Raw genomic sequence first — 19,132 nt, forward strand, 5'->3', positions numbered from 1 at the left:
ATCGACTCCCATTCAATGTGTGTTTCATAAACAATTTTCTATTCATGAATAGTGCATTCATCCATAGTGCATTGGTTATTTTCATCTGTCTGACTTGTTGTCGGTTCAAAATATAAAATATTGTATTGAATGATGGTCTCCAAATTCAAATTTACTATGAGAATGGTGGAAAGTCGAATTTGTTTAATTTTGATATCTTTTTAAAAATATTTTGATGTTCTATTTATTTTTGTGTAGGCTATTCAACAATTGCAATTTTTACTTAACTATAAAAAAAAGAATTATAATAAAAAAAACAATTCAAATAAAAAAAATCATATCAACAAGTATAGTTTTCAACCATACTGTTAAACGATTTTTAAAAAAGAAAATCAACCATATTATATATTTTTAAAAGTCTCTCAAGAATAATCTTTAAATTATTTATATTTAAAAAATTAGAGAACTTAAAACAAACAAGTATGACATGGATTTTAAATAAATGCAAATGTGATTTCTTTAATTTTGTGCGAGATATATAGTTTTATTACCTAAATTAATTTAAAGTGAAAAAATGTTAATATTTTAGTTTTGTAAATATTGTTTTAGGAAGGAAGAAATTTATTGTGGCATAGAGAGTAGTGTATATTATGCAACATCTTGATCTCTCCATACGTGAGAATTTCTCTTAATTTATACATTTTCAATTCAAAATGGCAGAGCTCTATCTATGGTGGGCCATCAAAATAAGAGGTCAAGATACTATCTATTTTACCCTCTCTATTATGATTATCACTAATATTTAAAATAAACATAATCATGTGAAATTAGTAAATTCTATTATTTTCTATATACTTCAAAAATCCTCAATACTAATGAGAAGAAAATGAAAATATTCTAACTCCACAATAAATGATTCTCAAAAGACCACATTTCTAACTCCACCATAAATGATTCTCAAAAGACCACATTTCTTTATAGTTATAACCATTGGATTTTGCAAGTTCATTACATCTAATAATACACATTCTGGACCAGATTTTTCTTTTCTCCACCCTCACACCTCTCCAAATCGCCTCGGACCCCGACTCCAGTCTCGCCTTTCTCCTCAGGCTTTGTAGCACCAGCCATCTCCCCCCAACCTTTACCAGCCCACCTCTGATCCCCATTCCGACCACACCTTTCTCCTCAAACTTTGTAGCACCAGACATCTTCCTAATGCAACAGTCTCCTCAAACTTTGTAGCACCAGACATCATCCTAATGCAACAGTCTCCCTAGCCCTGTGTTCAAGGCCTAAAACCACATCAAGACTGTCACAATTGTCTTGTGAACTGCCATTGATGAGCTCCATGAACCAGTAATCCTCTGTCATAACACCAAACTATTAGTTTAACAACTTTTGTCCATAGCCCATCTTCTTAGCCCCTTTCCCTCAACCTTTCTCCCTTCTCAATAGTTTGTTGGATAATTTCCAATTCCTTGTCACAACCTAAACCTCCAAATCCTCATTCCCTCTAATTCCTGGGAATGTAAATGTGGGGTGTGTGTGGGTGGTTCATTACTTTAGTTTCATCACTGCAAACCTGGTTTGTTTGTGTATGTGTTGCTGGAGGTTTGTGAACCCAAGCTCATCAAACCGTCTTCCTTGTTATGCTGCCTCAGGACATCATCTGACAGAAAATGGGGCGGCCAGTTGTGCCACCATACACACTAACAATTTGTTTTATCCAAACTGATTTTAGGACAATTTATAGCGATCAAAACAGCCATAATGAAGAACTGACAAGAATTAAACGTTTTTTCAGTGCATTAAACATCTGATTAGTCTCTCAACCGCCTACAACATTGCTACACTCATGTATGTCGAAAAAGGATTTGATTTAAAGAAGTGCCGAACTTAATTTTTATTTCATTTTTGAAGCCTGATAGTTTGGTAATATTTACAACACTACAAGTACCCCAATCTATCTCCATGCACACTAGCTGCTGCACCAGTTGTTAACTTGCTTGAGCTGAAATGTGGAGGAACCTGAGAATTCATCGCTGCAAGATCTCTTACTCGAACTAAAATATGCTCAGGAATCGGAGCAGTACCATGCTTTCGCGAATTCATCTATCATACACAAAAAAGGCTAATGTAAGTAACCATCAAAACAGAACTTATATTGGAAACTAACTTAATCTGCTTCTATGAGATTAAACTGAATAAACTCTTACCCCCTCATCTGCAGGTGTATGGGCGAAGCTAGCTTTGAGCAAATTCCTCCACTTGTCCTATAAAGCAAAAAATGTAAAATGCATGCAGGTGCAAAGACCAAAATCTAGCATTGTAAGTTTAACATCATCAAAAGTCAACGAGATATGGATTTATTAATGAGTACCTTGAGATCAACAGAGGTACGATGTGAGTATGAGGAAAAGGATTGCCGTTTGATCTCAGACCACCTCCCTGGTCCACAACGTGACACACCTTCAATCAATTTCGTTACCTCAGCAAGGGTCCATGCTCGATGATGTTTCCTCCTCATTCCACCTTTAGCAGTGGGAACAGTTACCATGTTGCTGTCTGCAGTATGACTAGGTGGATCGATCTTATTTGGTCTCAATTCCTGCCTTGATTCAGTTGTGCCAATTATCGCACACTGCTTCTCTTTTCCAGATTCAGAAGTAGACTGAGAAAGACACCAACCCGGAAAAAAATGATTAAATCATGGTGCTATATTGTCAAATCTCATTTTACCTATGAGCTACAGTGACAGAAACTAGAATGAGGTTAAAGGAGGCAATTGATATATTTGATGATGCACAAGTATTGTGCCGCCAATCAAAAACACGGAAGGACGGCATAATGTGTACACTCAAAAATATTTTCCCTCAGATGCATCAAAGCCCTCATAATTTATTCACCATCAGAAACACTGCAAAGCGGTTCGGCATGGGTTCACAGGAGAAAAAGTAGCACCCATACAAGGCAAAAGAGTGAGATTATAACTTTACAAAAATTTGATAAACATAAACAGCTTAGAAAATATTGACATTAACAAACTGCAATAGCAATTTCCTTAGTCACCACATTGAACTTGTGCGTTAAATAAAGGATATTAGAAGCCGTTTACATCATAACCAAAACAAAAAAGTTTAACAAATCAATTCATGCCGTAACCTCTCAAAGGGCAGTTTTTTCCCAATTCCTGTGACAGATTAAGAGTTATTAAACACTATAACCACCCAGATACTGTTATAGATTATTTATAATCATATAAATGTACTTTCATTTTGCCTTTGTAGTGATAATCATCTTTTTTATCTTAATAAACTTCTTACTCAAAGACAAACACATACATATGCTCTTTCATTTTGCCTTAAATAACAGTCAAGATATGTATTTTAAATCATTATAGCTTGTTGAGTAAATATCTCTATGATTAGGTTTGTTGGTTTTATCCCTATAATCAAGGGATTTCTTTGTAGATTTAATTGTAATCACTTGGTTATAAGTAACAAGGCTGAGAGTAATTTCACTCAAGCACTTCAAATCTCATTCAACAACTTATACATTCTATCACTAGCAGAGACTTAGTTGGTCTTACCAGCTGATGAATCTTCACAGGCATGGAACTTGGCTTTGAGACTTTCTCCTGAATCTCACTATCAGTGTCAGAACCATGACCGCTAACGGCATTATTGCTTAATTTTGCAGCTTCAACCATGCCAGTTGGATGGAATTTCTGAAACAAAATTATAATGTTTTTTGTTTGTTACAAAATAAAAACACTTTCCCGGACTATCATATATCAGTTATTTCCAGAACATTCAAGAGACTGCTGCAAAAGACACAACAGGAGTTGAAGGCACTACTAGAAAGATATGGACATGCAATCAAATGGTTTAAGAACTTTTTAGCCAATCTCTTAAAACAGTTTTCATGTGGCATGATTTGCTGCCATATTTGATTAAGAATAGGAGAGCTGTACTAGCATAAACACAGGTTAGTGCTCTGTATTTTGTAACACATGATATAGTATAAATATTATAATTATATTCTATTATGCAGTTTCAGTTTGCTCTTTTCCTCCATCTCGACATAAATCCCTTAATTTCAAGAACAACTAGAGGCCAAAGGATGAAACCAAATGTATGAACAAGAACCTGCTAAACTTCTTCTAATGGCAGTTATGAGAAGCTTTAATGGCAGTTATATTATTTAATTTTAGGAATAAATATGGAAAGGATAGGAGAAACTGATTATTGGTAGTTATTGAGTGGTTTTGGATGGGAGAGACCAAGCTTTGAATTCTTGGAGGGAGAGACCAAGACTCTCAAATTTCTTGGATAGGAATTGCTTTATATTTGTTCTATCATTGTCTCTCTAAACTTTCTTTGATGTACTAGTATGTTAATTCTGTATTAATAATGTGAACTGTTGTTCTAGACAAATTCTGCAGAGGATTGTTCTGTCATTTCTGCTTTCTTTAATTCACTCACTATACATACCAGTTTCTATCAGAACCATTCTTCTTTGAGGGGGTTATGACTAAAATATAATACTAAGTGTTACAGTCGCATATTTGAACATGAAAAAGTATAACTTACCATAAGAGACGTGATATTTTTCCTTGGACGGCTTCTTCGGACCCGAGAAACACATGGAATTTGGACACCAGAACCTCCAAGAGAGTCAAACCTGGTGACAAATGTTCTTACCTCCGGAAAAGCATTCCTAGCAGGCCTGATGTAAGAAGTTGGAGAAACATGTCTGTGTCCTGTATTTCTATTAGAACTTGACGACCTAGGATTGTACTCTCTAGATTCATTTTCAGAGAGCTCTTCAATATATCGCTTAGTGGGCTTACGCATTCTTTTCGCAGCTCTTTGTTCTCTCTGCTGATCCTCATCTCCTAATTCATGTTCCGTATGAAGATTGTCCAGTCTTGTTTCAGAAGCAACTTGGATATCATCAACCGTGTAACCCTCCACTGCATATGAATCCGCATACTTGACATCCCCTTCTCCAGCCATATTTTCCGCAGAGATTACAGCTGCAGCATTCACATTTGCAGAACATTCTTCTTCCCGTTTTCTACTTATTTTGTTATCTTTTATAGTGAATGTTGTTGCTGAAACATCACAAGAGTTAGTTAAACTCATAGCAATCCTCCTCTTTAACCACTGTTTGTCTTTCACAGTAGTTTCCCGACCAAAAGTGACTTTAAACAGTTCATGAAGTTCTTTGATCGACAGCTTGTCTAAACATATTTCTCCGTCTGTCATGGAAAAATCAGGCTTCAAAGGGGAATAGACGGCAGAAGCAGATGATCCACTTTCTATCACTCCTTCTGAAGGTCTGGAACACTGATCAATACTCCCAGATTGGTTACTATGACAATAATTTAAACTCGATGCTATAGAAGGTGCTTCTTGGTCCTTCTCATTTATGACAGGAAATTTATCAGCAGAACACTGGCTATCTATTTGTACATGAGAACGAATGGGTGATCGAGACGACAAGCGAAGTTTCTCTTCCTGTTTAACCTTCTGCAGCATCTGTTCAATATACTACAAGAAACTTTAGAGGTAAAGAAGGACTCTAGAAAACAAAATACTACAAATATCAGGATATGAAGACATGCAAGCCAAAAACCAAAAACCACGCACCCATTACCCAGGAAAAATGAAATTTTGTAACATGATATCAAGAAAATATGAGATCAAATAACCACTTCCCAAATAAAACTACATATAATATTGTAAAGGATAAAAAACTATCCAATGTAAAACAACAACGAAGCCTTATCGCACTAAGTGAGGTCGGATCCCATGTAAAAGACGTAAAAAAAATTGAAACCCAAACCAGCACATATATATGTACTCTAGACAAAGAAAAAATATATGTTCCATGTCCCTGATACTTATTTTAACTATATTTTTCTTTAGTCAAAAATGCACAAGCTGCAATATACATAACCTGTATCATATCCGGTAACAAATACTTGACATAGTTCTGCCAAACTAAAGCATCACAGAGTATTTAATACTATAACTCTTAATAAGATAAATATTACTCCCTCCGTCCCAAATTATAAGACGTTTTGGGCATTTCACACAAATTAAGAAAATTAATTATTACTTTATGGGAAAGACAAATTATGTACGACTTTAAAGTAATGTCCTTCATAATTACATAGGAGAGAGAAATTAAAAGAGTTGAAAGAAGAAATAATAACAAATACTTGAGGGTATATTAGGAAAAAAATTATAAATGTTGCAATGGAATTGTAAAGTGACTTATAATTTGGGACAATTTTTTTCTTCAAATCATCTTATAATTTGGGACGGAGGGAGTAGTCAGTTAATCATTAAAATATGTATGAAGTTGCCATTTAAACCAGTGTTATCAAATATCCGCAATTGCGGCACTTGGCGGATATACGTGGCAGTTGTTGGGCTCGCCGCAATGGTAAATATCAACCAACATTGTGGGTTTTACCACCATAATCCGCTATACCAACGCCACAATGCCTCTGGTATAGGGGATTTTGGCTTTCCGCCATGGATAACCCTGATTTAAACTATCTCTTACAGCCTCACTACATTCCACATACAAGGCTAACTAAGTATCAATTTATTTTCTTAACTATAGAAAAAAGTTATTAGAATATTAAGGAAAATTACAGTATGCTTAAAGTACATAATGGCATTGTAAATTTCATAAATGTGAAAGAGACAACAGGAACTCATCTTTCCTGAATCAAAATACATGTATCCTGACTGCAAAAGTATAACAGTAACATCTTCTGAGAAGCCAATACATCTTGGACCACCATCAACTCAAAAGAAAAGAAAATTTTAATTTTACCACACAAAAGCTTTAAGTGATTACTGCATAAATTCAAAATAAATTTATTTAGGCTAAATTGCATCACGGGTCCTTTAACTTAACTTAAAGTTTCAGACAAGTCCTTTATCTTAAAAAATATTTACACAAGTGAGGACCATCTTTTGTTTTTAATCTTATCTTTGTTACAAATTTGTGTACATGAGAATTGAATGATATACTGTAAGTAATATTATACCACTCAACACCACAATTAGAACCTAGATGACAACAACGAGGTCAAAGCTTTAGATAAAAACTCAAAAAGACCATGTTAATTTGATGGATTAAATCTTGTAAAATTCATTATACGGTGTGATTAAGAAGTTATCTTGATGAATGGAATATGTAATTTACCTTTTTAATGATTAAATAAGACTTTTGATAACATAAATAGAAGGAAAAAATGAAGTTTGGTTCAACATCGTTTAAGTTTTTAAAAACAAAAAAGACTAATATAGGACTAACTTAAAACATAAAGAGTTAAAGGATCCTGATGCAGTTTTGCCATTTGTGTGCAGCAGCCCCTGTGACTGAATTGAACATAAAGAGATAAAGAATCCTGATGCAGTTTTGCCATTTATTTGTGTGCAACAGCCCGTATGACTGAATTGAACATCAGATATATCACTTCCATAAAAAGATTAAAAACAGTCGGTTTATGAGAGCAGCACTTTTTCTTGCAAATATGCTCATCAATGGCTCAGTTGATTCACATGTATAAATTAATAAAGAGGAAATATCATATATACGACTCCTCTATTATGTATCATCTGATAGAAGAACGCATTCAGTTGCTTTCACCAATTTTTTCCAAGCATTCAAAAGAATCATGATGGGCTAGAGCATAGTTCGTGCATTTTAAAATTTTATAATGCAGAAGAAACAACAAAAAGGAATCAAAATGTAAGAAAGGCAGACGGAATGAAAGAAGAAGAAAAATAGCCAATCACCTGAAACTTTGCATTTAGCTTCCCCAAATCTGCCTCTGCAGTGCCTAATTGTGAAACGCCTGGGTATTAGTTGGAAGAAAATGCGGAAAAAAATATTAGTAAGAGGAATAAGTAAGTTAGCTAACATGGAATTTCCTAAAACTTAACAACAGTCAAAACCGTATAAAATAAGCAAACATCAAGTGTCCAACAACAATAAATCTTAAGTGATATGTGAGAGAACCAATCCTTCAGGCATTCAACAGCTTCACAAACAGACAACATTGCTCACAAATTGCCAGTGAATAGAGAGGGAGGCTGTTTATAACATAAAACAACTAAACCAATTCACCAACACACAAATTGTAGACATGAAACAACTAAAAGAAAGACAAATTTCAGAGCTTAAAATATATTAAGCAGCAAAAAAATCCCTGGAAAAATAGTTGTGACTCTAATGTAACCAGTACAACATATGCTAATGAGTAACCATTTCTGCAACTGAAAGATTGAGCATTCACCTTCCGAGCACTCCAACCGAAGCTTCCCAGAAGATGATCTTTCGATTGATATGCATTCCAAACTCTGTCCAGTGTCTGCAACAACACGCATTTCACTGTTTTCATATTCAAGAAAATCCTCCACCTCCATTACTTCATCATCTGTTGCGGGCACTAACCTCCCATCACCTTCAACCTAGACATCATGTCAGACATGTCACAGAATTATGAATAAACCCTATATAAAAGTACAAATCCCTGAACAAAAATGCAAAACCATAAAACAAAAAATTAGGGAATGCAAATATAATGTAACCAAATTATTACCTTTCAAATATAATTCTTTTTCTCCACTTATTACATTCTATTTTCAAATTTCAACATTTCATTTTATTACAGAAAATTTAGAGACAAAAATATAATTCAACCAAATTACAAAGGTGCGCTATTCAATTCACTTAAATATAACAACACAACGTAAGACCCGGAGGGTGTTGAAAGATTGTAACTCGAGGATCGTAACATGGTTATAAGATCCTACTAATAGGGAGTTAATGTTAAATATGTAGTTATGTCATTATCCACATGCAAAAAAACATCTAAATGTAGAAAATAACCTATAAATCACAACACTAAACTAAGTTCTTAACCATAAATTAAGTTCAAAACCATAACAATAACCATATGTTTGTAACCATATGTATAGTCTACGCAGAGGAACTCGCACAACAACAACGGCGTCTAAGAGAAACACTCAATGGCAAACAGTGGCTGTGTCGCAGGAAGAGCAAGGCAGAGGCACTGCTTCAGCAGAAGCAGGCGAGGAAGAAGAGAAGTGTTTTGCCGGAAACAGGGTATTTGTATCACAAGGAAGATGAAGAAAACTAAAATGCTTACTCTCTATTTGAAATTTTAAAACTGGGATATTTTTCTAAACCCAACTTGAACCCATCAACATAAAAATAAAGGTTTTTGCCAAAAACTAGGCCCATATTAGGGACTTTTTTGCAGCAACCAGACTAGTGATTTCTACAATCCTGCCACCTATTCCACTGATCTCGGAAACTACGGTATTAACGTCATCACAGCATGGAAATCCCCTTTTGAATCGTATGATCATGCAATTGGACGATCAAACTCGCGATTTCACAAACAGTGCAACTCAGTGATTAAAGAAGGTAATCTATAAAACAACTAAACTAACTACAAAAAAAGAAGACTGAAAGTTATTAGATATTTTACTATTTTGCAGTAGATTGCAGACCATTTCTGGAATGAAAAAAAGAATAAGGGCAAACAAAAAAGTGATGCTACTAGAATAACAAGCAATCATTCTAATTAAAATGCGTGGATGAATTTATTAAGTTCATCTATTTGGGCTTCTTAGTTATTAGATTAGGCGGGATGCTTTCAACATTTTTTGTAATCGAACGAAACAAAAACAGAAACAAACAGAAAGAATATATCAACACTTCGGGTACAATGATTACAAGTTTTAGTCTAGTATACAGGTTAGGTTATTGGAAATACACCTAATAACCGTTCAACAATTCATAAGAGGGTAATGGCATATTGAGAACAAAAAAAAACACTTAGGGAGCCAATAACATCTCCCATTATCTTAATTTTGTCAAGAAACAAACCTAATGAACAGATATCCTCAAACAGAAAATTTCCCCCATGCATGGAGCATACAAAACTAGATTAAACAATCCAAATCTAAATTACATTGACAAACATAATCAGTGAGTAATTAAATACATACCCGAACAAGTTTGTACACAACCGGGTTAGAAATCTGTTTAGGCGAAGACAAAGCAGAACTGCTTCTATCAACTCCACTGTCATCAAGCTTCCCATCATCATAATCATCGACCCCAATCACTGTTTCCATTGAATATCAACCACATGCACCTCAAAATTACACTATCTATAAACCAAAGAAAAACAAATTAACAAATAAAAATTCACAAATTCTCAAGCAACACAAAAAATTCACTGCACACACGTAGAAAATCACAAAACCCCCAATTCACTAGAATAGCTACTCAAACAACGAAAATGCGATAATGAGGTTAATGAAAAACTGAATTAAAAACAAATTGAAATTGGAGTCACACCATATAGAGCGAGGGAGCGAGCGAGCGAGTTGACTCAGTGGTGAAGCAGAAAAATCACATTGAGAGTGAGCGATTCCAACGAGTTGAAGAAACTTCTGACATAAGTAAAATGAAAATGAAATTTACTGAGAAATGAATCAGAAAATTTTAATCTGGTTTGGTAATTTTTGCAACAAACAAAAAAAAATGGTATGGTGTGTGTAGGTGAGAGTGGTTTTTGGGTTGGCTTTTTGATTAAGCTGTGCGAGTTTTTAGCTTCGGATTTGAAATATTCAGTGAGGTATAATTTAATTTTCGCACTCGATTCCGGAATACTGTTTCGCTATTTGGACTCTCTCTGTCTGGAACTCTGTCTCTAACATCTTTCAAAAATCATCTTTCGCTATAATGTATAGTACTAGTACTACTTTTCTTTTTCTTTCTTTTTTATTACTTTTTTTAATATTTTATTTTTTAAAATAAAAATAAATAAAATGATAAATTTAATCCATCATTCATATGAATTATTTGTGAATAAAAATAAATAAAATGATAATTTTAATCCATCATTCATATGAATTATTTGTGAAATGTTATTAATATTGGTGAGTTTGGTTGAGGATATTGATTTTCTTTTGTTATGGCTCACCAATAGTTGTATTGAGGTTTAAATTATTGGCGATGGTAAGGGGGAGTTTTAGAGTTAGAATAATGTACATGAGATTTTTTTTATAGAGGTGTTTTGAGATTTTTTTAAAATTTAAAATTTTATGTTTTATAATTGAATGAGAGGACAAATGTTAGAGGAACCTTGAAAATATGATATGACGATCCTTCGCATTTTGACTACTCTAATCATGTCTTTCTAGGACATGTCTATTTTAAGGTATTGGGGTCAAGAACCTTTTTAGTGGATATCTGTTTTGTGGGATTGTGTTACTTGGGATTTTTTAGTTAAGTGAAATATCAATAAATTGATGGTCATAGTTGCTGCTGTTCTATGATTGACTACATTAGATAAAAACAACATATATACAAGATGTATTTTGATGTAGAGGTAACATGTGGAATAAGATACTTAAACATGTGTTTCAGCATCCGGCCTCGATATGTTAGCTAGATTTCATGGAGAAATTTGAGCATGATTGTATTTGTTTCTAAGAAGATTTATTCGGTCCAAGGTTTTGTTAAGTGCTTGACAGAAAGATTTGATTGTAAGCAAAATATTTTATGACATCTTTGTCTAAGGATTGCGGTTTGATTATCTTCAGACTTTCTTCAGATTTGTTGTGTTGTTAACTTCTTAAGAAGATGCAGTAGTTTTCTTTTGAAAGAAGTTTGTTTTGTTAATCCAAATCAATTTGGAAAATATTTGAATTTGATTCAGTCAAAGAAGATTGAATTGGATGTACCTTGAATGAGGATTTGGTCCAAGATTTACTCTACAACGAAGATTTATATGAAGAGAGTTACTTTGGACGTTCTGGTGCAACATGTGGAACACGATATTCCAACGTGTATGTTATAAATTCTGGTATTTGTCAACAGACTAATATTTCTTGTATTAATGTTGAACATGATGTTCTGGTGCAACATATGAAACACGATGTTCCACGCTAATGTTGTATTAGTGTTGAATCTATTTGTGTACACCACTCTATGTTTCAGTAACTTAACATAGTTATTGATTTGTCTTAGTTGAGCTGTAAATTCAACAATCATTAGAGTTGTTGTTGAAGTTGATCACTAGGGGTTAGTGATTGAGAGAAAGTGAAAGGGGTTCCCAAGGGGGAGTCTTAAATAAAAAGTCATTAGGATTAGGAAGAGACATTAAACATCATAGGGTTAATGTTCATAGAAGACTAATTATACTAATTCGAACTAGTGTATTTTCTTTCTTGGACAGAGTGTCCTCGGACGTAGGTGTAATTTCACCGAATTTAGTTAACAATTCCTTATGCTCTTTATTGTTTTTCTGTTTCATCATCTTGTATAAGTTAATTTGTCATAACTCAGTTGTGTAATTGGTTTTTACTTTCTAATACACAATGTCCCAGACATCGTGTATGACATATATCCCCAAATTCGGTTTCCTGTCATAAACTAGTTGTGCATGTTGTCTCAAACATCTGGTCCAATATTTGTACTCCTGGGAATATAATTTTAGCTATGTTGACATTGCTAAGTGTTTTAGGTTTAAACCTAAAGCTTCGACACATTGACTGTGTAGACCTAGTGGTTCGACTAAGCTTTAAGTGGAGTCGAGGGCAAGAATGATTTGGAGGAGTCTTAGGAGCAGATCCATAAGATTAGGATCACACTCTTTTCCAAACATGTTCAAAATTTTAAAAGAGTCACATGGCAACTCTTTGCTACTACGTCGAAGTCGACACTTATTAAGTGTTAAAGAGTTGGATATTTTCAAGTCCAAAGACTATGTGTTATGAAGAAGTTTCAGCATTATGGGATTGATCGTATCCTATCAGTAAGGTAAGTCAAGGTGTTCAAAAAACAGTTATCACCATGTTTGTTGGTTTTTCAGCAATGATTGTTTGACGTGGAAGCAAGTTAGAGCAAAGTAGCTCACAAAGGAGGACACGCATCGAACATGTAACCAACGACTATTGTCGACAGTTATTTTAGAACTAGTATATTATACCATTTTATGCATTGTAGTTGAGGTAGCAAAATTCTCATTAATTCTCTATAGAACTATAGTACATAAGTCATTAAGTGAAATAGTTTGTGAGAAATGTGAGTTTGCGTCCATTCTTTAAATTTGCTGCAAATCTTTTGTATTTCGAAGAATTTATGGTTTAATATCATTTACTCCATTTACCTTGATCATTGTTCATTGTCTTTTTCCAAAGATTACTGTTTACATTCAGTTGGTTATTATTCAAACATTTTTAACCCAGATCACACACTTTCTTTACATCTTTTCTTTATATAAATTGTCTTTGAGATTTTTCGAGTTAATTTTTAAGTGAACTAGACTCGTGGTTGTTTACTTAAAACACTAGTAAACAAATTTGCACACCCATTGGGACCCTTTTATGTAGAAAAAAATATTTTTTGGAGAAAAGTTATGTTCTTTTTGTGCTTCGTTCATGAAATAGCTTCGGTTGTCGAGTGTGTATCTGTATGAGGAATGGTAAGAATCTTCCTGAAATGGAACATCCATCATCTATAAACCTCCCCCTTCCTAAAAAAATGCTTTGAACTCATAAGAACAACCAGTCAGATCGACGATCGATCATGTCAGAACTTCAACTTCTGTTGGAGAAATGCCTACCATTACAAGTCAGATAAGAACGTCGACTGTATCACTAGAAATTATGGTATCCTTACCACAAGTAACAAGTGTGCCCAGTACCCTTTGGGCTACATAACATATGATAGGAGACCAAAGGCCTCATTCCCCCTTGAATTTCATATTACCTCTAAGTAGTAGGGAATAACCTTATGGCATATCAACTGTGATGATGGCAAACTTGCACCCTAATGCATCTACATACGCAGATAATGTAATGGTTATTGCATCACCTATTAACCCATACTTAGCTTCAGGGTCCTCTATTAGCAACCTTGGTCGAATGGCACAACCACCAGGAGGGTTATGATATATTCCTCCAGATATTTCATCCTTAACCAATAATTCTCTCCAATATGTAAGACAATAATTGATGAAAGTAATCATGAAATGCTTAACAATTTAACACAATAAATAGGCATGATTTTCAATCCTTTGGTTCATCACACTAACCACAATTACTAGCAATTGGCACAACAAATGGATCAAATTGATGATTTCTTTAGTTCTACTTCAGCGCATATTCAGCAAGTGCCTAATTACCATATACTGTAACAGCCCAATTTTTAGGAATTAATTATTATATTATTTTTATTATATTTAATTTAATTATTTGGAGTGTTAAGTAATTAAGCAGTTGTGAGGTAGTATAATAATGGATTAATTAATTTAATTAGTGTGGTAATTAATTATTTAGTTGATATGAGATGTAATTAAATAATTATTAATTAACCTAGTGTGCATAGTGAGTGGTTAATTATTTGAATTTAAATAGAGGCATTTAAATATTAGGTATTATTGGGCCTAGTGATTATAAATATTAGATGATTTAAACCAACCCAGAATACTATTATAAATAGTAAGAGTGAAGGAGGTGAGAATTAGAATTCACTTGAGCACTGAAGGCAATAGAGAAAGAGGAGAGGAAAAGCGAGAGGAGTCAAGGTTTCCATCAAATTGACAAGGTAAGGGGGGAAATCCTTATTATTATGGGTTAGTATGATTGGTCAATGGGTAGGAACATGTTTTAGGTTGAAATCCTTAATTGGCATGGTTTGGAATTATTAGGTCTTGATAAATACTCTTAAATTGTGATGATTAAATTATGCTAAAACTGTGAATGAATATATAATTGGATGAGTCATAATTTTCTGAACGTGTAGCTTTTTACGGAATCGAAATCGGAGGTCCGGAAGTCCTCCAACGATGAAAAATGCGGGGAAATCTGCATTCTGTTTCGTGTTAGCGCAGGAACAGCATTCTGTTTTGCGTTAACCGGTTAACCCAGGGCGTTAACCGGTTAACACTGTTATAATATTGAAAAAAATTACATTCTGTCTTGCGTTAACCGGTTAACCCAGGGCGTTAACCGGTTAACACTGTTAAAAATTGCCAAGAAGCGCATTCTATTTTACGTTAACCGATTAACCCAGGGCATTAACCGGTTAACACTGTTTGAAAAGTGAAAATTTGATATTTAAATGTTGTGTGCGTTTTGGAATGAAATCTATGTGTACATATTTGATGATTGGCCTATATTGGTGAATAATATATTGTATGAATGTGTATGTATACCATTATTGAATTGTGAATGATTTATGGTTATGGATGTGTATATGTAATCGTAATTGATGTGTTGTGATGAATGTGTATATGTACCAATTATGAGTCATGGTGATATGTGGGATGTTAAGACGGTATATAGATGGTCTTAATTGCATATGTGTTGGTATGCGTGCATTCATTCATAGCATGGTTGACTTCATTGTGGAAGTGGTTAAGCGGTGATCCTTCATTGGAAATAGACGTAGCAGACGTTAATCCTTAAGTGGGATTAGGCGTAGTATTTAAGCGGTGATCCTTCATTGGAAACAGACGTAGCAGACGTTAATCCTTAAGTGGGATTAGGCGTAGTATTTAAGCGGTGATCCTTCATTGGAAACAGACGTAGCAGACGTTAATCCTTAATTGGGATTAGGCGTAGTATTTAAACGGTGATCCTTAATTGGAAACAGACGTAGGGCTTTGGTCTTGTCCGGATCGGAAGCGTGGCTTGGATTCTAGATAATGAATCGGAAAGCGGTGAAACTTTGAGTTCATATTGAGGTACCACATGCATGGAGTCACATTGTCTTGCATTGAGTCGTCTATTGTTATGTGATCATTGAATGCATGTATTGATGTACGTTTGAAATATGTGAGATGATTGTTGATTAATATTATTGACGTGATGATACCAAGTGTGATGAATTCTTAAATTGTGTTTTAATTCATTATGCCTTATTATGCTATTTCATAATGATTTTGAATTCTCACCCTTTCTGTTTGAATGTTACCTTTACATGGGTATCGTGCAGATACTACAGAGTAGTATTGCTGGAGTAGGTGGACGGTAGCTTGCTCAAGAATAGCTGGAGAGTTTCCGTATTTAGTTTGAATTTAGGTAATGAGTCAATGCTCTGGTCATGTAACACTGGGTAGATTAGTGGTATTGAACTCATATCTTATTTTGATATGCTTTATGTCATTAATTGTTTTATTTTATTTGAAGTGATTATTGAGAGGTGATCATGGTATGGGACATGGATCATATTATGAAATACATGAGTATTCTTTATTTTCCGCTGCGAACGCATATTGCTTGAATATTCATGATGAGTGAAATGTGTTATTTTGAATGACCAGGTGTATTGTTGGTTTTTGAAAGTTTTAAGTTTCGAAAACGTCGATGTGACGCCCTTTTCTATATATGCGTGCTTGTTTACTCTGATTATGTGCTAAATAATTTGGGGTAGAAAAATGGGTGTTACATTAGTGGTATCAGAGCATGGTCGACCAGTTGGTCAATAGTAGTAGGTTTTCCGTGGTATTTGATTCGTGTATCTGACACGATCGATACTGTTTGTCTGATACATTAGTAGTATCAGAGCAGGTCGGTCCGTCCGGCCAGGTTGTTTAATTAGGTTGTTCCCTAGTATGTGACATGTGTGTGAGAACACTGTCGATGCTTGTTTTATTTTCCATTGGCAGGTTGGGAACTCGAGAATAAGATGAGGGAATCATATCCGGAGTGGTTCGTTTGAGGAATTTTCGAGGACGAAAATCTTTTAAGTGGGGGAGAGTTGTAACAGCCCAATTTTTAGGAATTAATTATTATATTATTTTTATTATATTTTAATTTAATTATTTGGAGTGTTAAGTAATTAAGCAGTTGTGAGGTAGTATAATAATGGATTAATTAATTTAATTAGTGTGGTAATTAATTATTTAGTTGATATGAGATGTAATTAAATAATTATTAATTAACCTAGTGTGCATAGTGAGTGGTTAATTATTTGAATTTAAATAGAGGCATTTAAATATTAGGTATTATTGGGCCTAGTGATTATAAATATTAGATGATTTAAACCAACCCAGAATACTATTATAAATAGTAAGAGTGAAGGAGGTGAGAATTAGAATTCACTTGAGCACTGAAGGCAATAGAGAAAGAGGAGAGGAAAAGCGAGAGGAGACAAGGTTTCCATCAAATTGACAAGGTAAGGGGGGAAATCCTTATTATTATGGGTTAGTATGATTGGTCAATGGGTATGAACATGTTTTAGGTTGAAATCCTTAATTGGCATGGTTTGGAATTATTAGGTCTTGATAAATACTCTTGAATTATGATGATTAAATTATGCTAAAATTGTGAATGAATATATAATTGGATGAGTCATAATTTTCTGAACGTGTAGCTTTTTACGGAATCGAAATCGGAGGTCCGGAAGTCCTCCAACGATGAAAAATGCGGGGAAATCTGCATTCTGTTTCGTGTTAGCGCAGGAACAGCATTCTGTTTTGCGTTAACCGGTTAACCCAGGGCGTTAACCGGTTAACACTGCTATAATATTGAAAAAAATTACATTTTGTCTTGCGTTAACCGGTTAACCCAGGGCGTTAACCGGTTAACACTGTTAAAAATTGCCAAGAAGCGCATTCTGTTTTGCGTTAACCGATTAACCCAGGGCGTTAACCGGTTAACACTGTTTGAAAAGTAAAAAATTGATATTTAAATGTTGTGTGCGTTTTGGAATGAAATCTATGTGTACATATTTGATGATTGGCCTATATTGGTGAATAATATATTGTATGAATGTGAATGTATACCATTATTGAATTGTGAATGATTTATGGTTATGGATGTGTATATGTTGATCGCGACTTTATGAGTCGGATTTGGGGTACAAACTGCAAGTGCACAGTTCTATCGCGTAGTTTTAAAAGATATCGATCCCACAGGGACTTATGAATCGATATACTGTTTTCTAAGGTTACTTCGTAAAGCTAAGGCGGATAATACTTTGATTGTTCGGGGGAAAAGCTAAAACTAAAATAAGATCTAAATTAAATATCTAATAAGCGGATATCGGTATGTAGTTCGTCGTAATTAGGGAATCAATTCTTTGTTGGTTTCTTGGTTTTAAAATAAATCCTTTCAGTTGACACTATTGATTAAAAGTCTTATCTCAAACTCTCGCTTTGTTGAATAAACTATGATTTTATATTAACGTAGCTGTCACTTATTAGTTAAGTCAAAAACCACTCTTTGAAAACAATAGGATCCGTAGAAACTCTTTTTAAGAAAAGTACTAATCATTTAAACACCCTTGTCTCAAACTCTCGCTCTATTGACTTAGATTATATAATTAAATTCAAATGCTTAACTCTCGTCCTCACATTCGACATTTAAAAATACTTTTTGAAAAAGATTAGAATTTAATTAACTCTAAAAATTGTTTTCGCCCTGATTTAGAATTAATGTCCAATTTACACTGTCCAGTTAAAAACTCAAACTCTCGTTCTATTGATTTTAACTTCTTTATGTCTTTTACTTTCGTACAAAAACCTTGTTATTAAACCTGTAAATTGAGACCATGAAAAGAGTGATTTTAATTTTAAACTTAATTAAACCAACTTAGTTTTGATTCCTTCATTCCGCTTACTCTACATACCGACACCTAAATGAATTAGCCAGACATACTAAACAGATCTAAATAATCAGCATGCATAAATAATTTCATCTCAGGCAGATAACATAAATAAACAGTAAAACAAAGCATATATAAATTCAAACTATAATTAAAGAACCTGAGTAATTAAATAGCAGTCTTGAACACTCCACCACAGACCGGTTGGATTTGTTCTTGAATTCTTCAATCGGGCAGGAAAATAAAATTGGAGGAATAAAAATCTAGGGTCTAACGTAAGGTTAGATCTAGTGAAAGGTACACAATAGTTTCTGGTGTAGAAACTACTGTGCGAAAAATTAAGTAATTGCTAAAAAAGAAAAATAGAAATTGCAAAGGAAACAATATAAAAATCGTAAAAGTAATGCTGTAAAAATGTGCTTGTACTGCTGGAAGAGAAAAAATGCGAAAAAGAGAAAACAGC

The 19,132-nt window shown here is 34.0% G+C and overlaps 1 protein-coding gene across 4 annotated transcripts; it reads right to left on the reverse strand.

Annotated features, from left to right (window-relative positions):
* Positions 1 to 1,766: 1,766 nt before the first annotated feature.
* LOC127076300 (uncharacterized) lies at positions 1,767 to 10,755 on the reverse strand. Of its 4 annotated transcripts, none has more exons than XM_051017916.1 (9): positions 10,408 to 10,755; positions 10,053 to 10,217; positions 8,309 to 8,483; positions 7,809 to 7,852; positions 4,575 to 5,525; positions 3,572 to 3,709; positions 2,363 to 2,653; positions 2,199 to 2,255; positions 1,767 to 2,094 (listed from the first exon to the last, which is right to left on the reverse strand). In XM_051017916.1, exons 2-9 carry the CDS (start codon positions 10,179 to 10,181, stop codon positions 1,930 to 1,932), a joined length of 1,950 nt encoding a protein of 649 aa, XP_050873873.1. In that variant the 5' UTR covers positions 10,182 to 10,217; positions 10,408 to 10,755; the 3' UTR covers positions 1,767 to 1,929. The 4 variants fall into 4 exon arrangements, with proteins under 4 accessions (XP_050873873.1, XP_050873872.1, XP_050873871.1 ...); XM_051017915.1 differs by having other exon boundaries at positions 4,575 to 5,537; XM_051017914.1 differs by having other exon boundaries at positions 7,809 to 7,867; positions 10,408 to 10,754.
* Between the last annotated feature and the right edge of the window lie 8,377 nt (positions 10,756 to 19,132).

The sequence above is a fragment of the Lathyrus oleraceus genome, chromosome 4 (assembly GCF_024323335.1).
Source record: "Lathyrus oleraceus cultivar Zhongwan6 chromosome 4, CAAS_Psat_ZW6_1.0, whole genome shotgun sequence".
Classification (NCBI taxonomy): domain Eukaryota; kingdom Viridiplantae; phylum Streptophyta; class Magnoliopsida; order Fabales; family Fabaceae; genus Lathyrus; species Lathyrus oleraceus.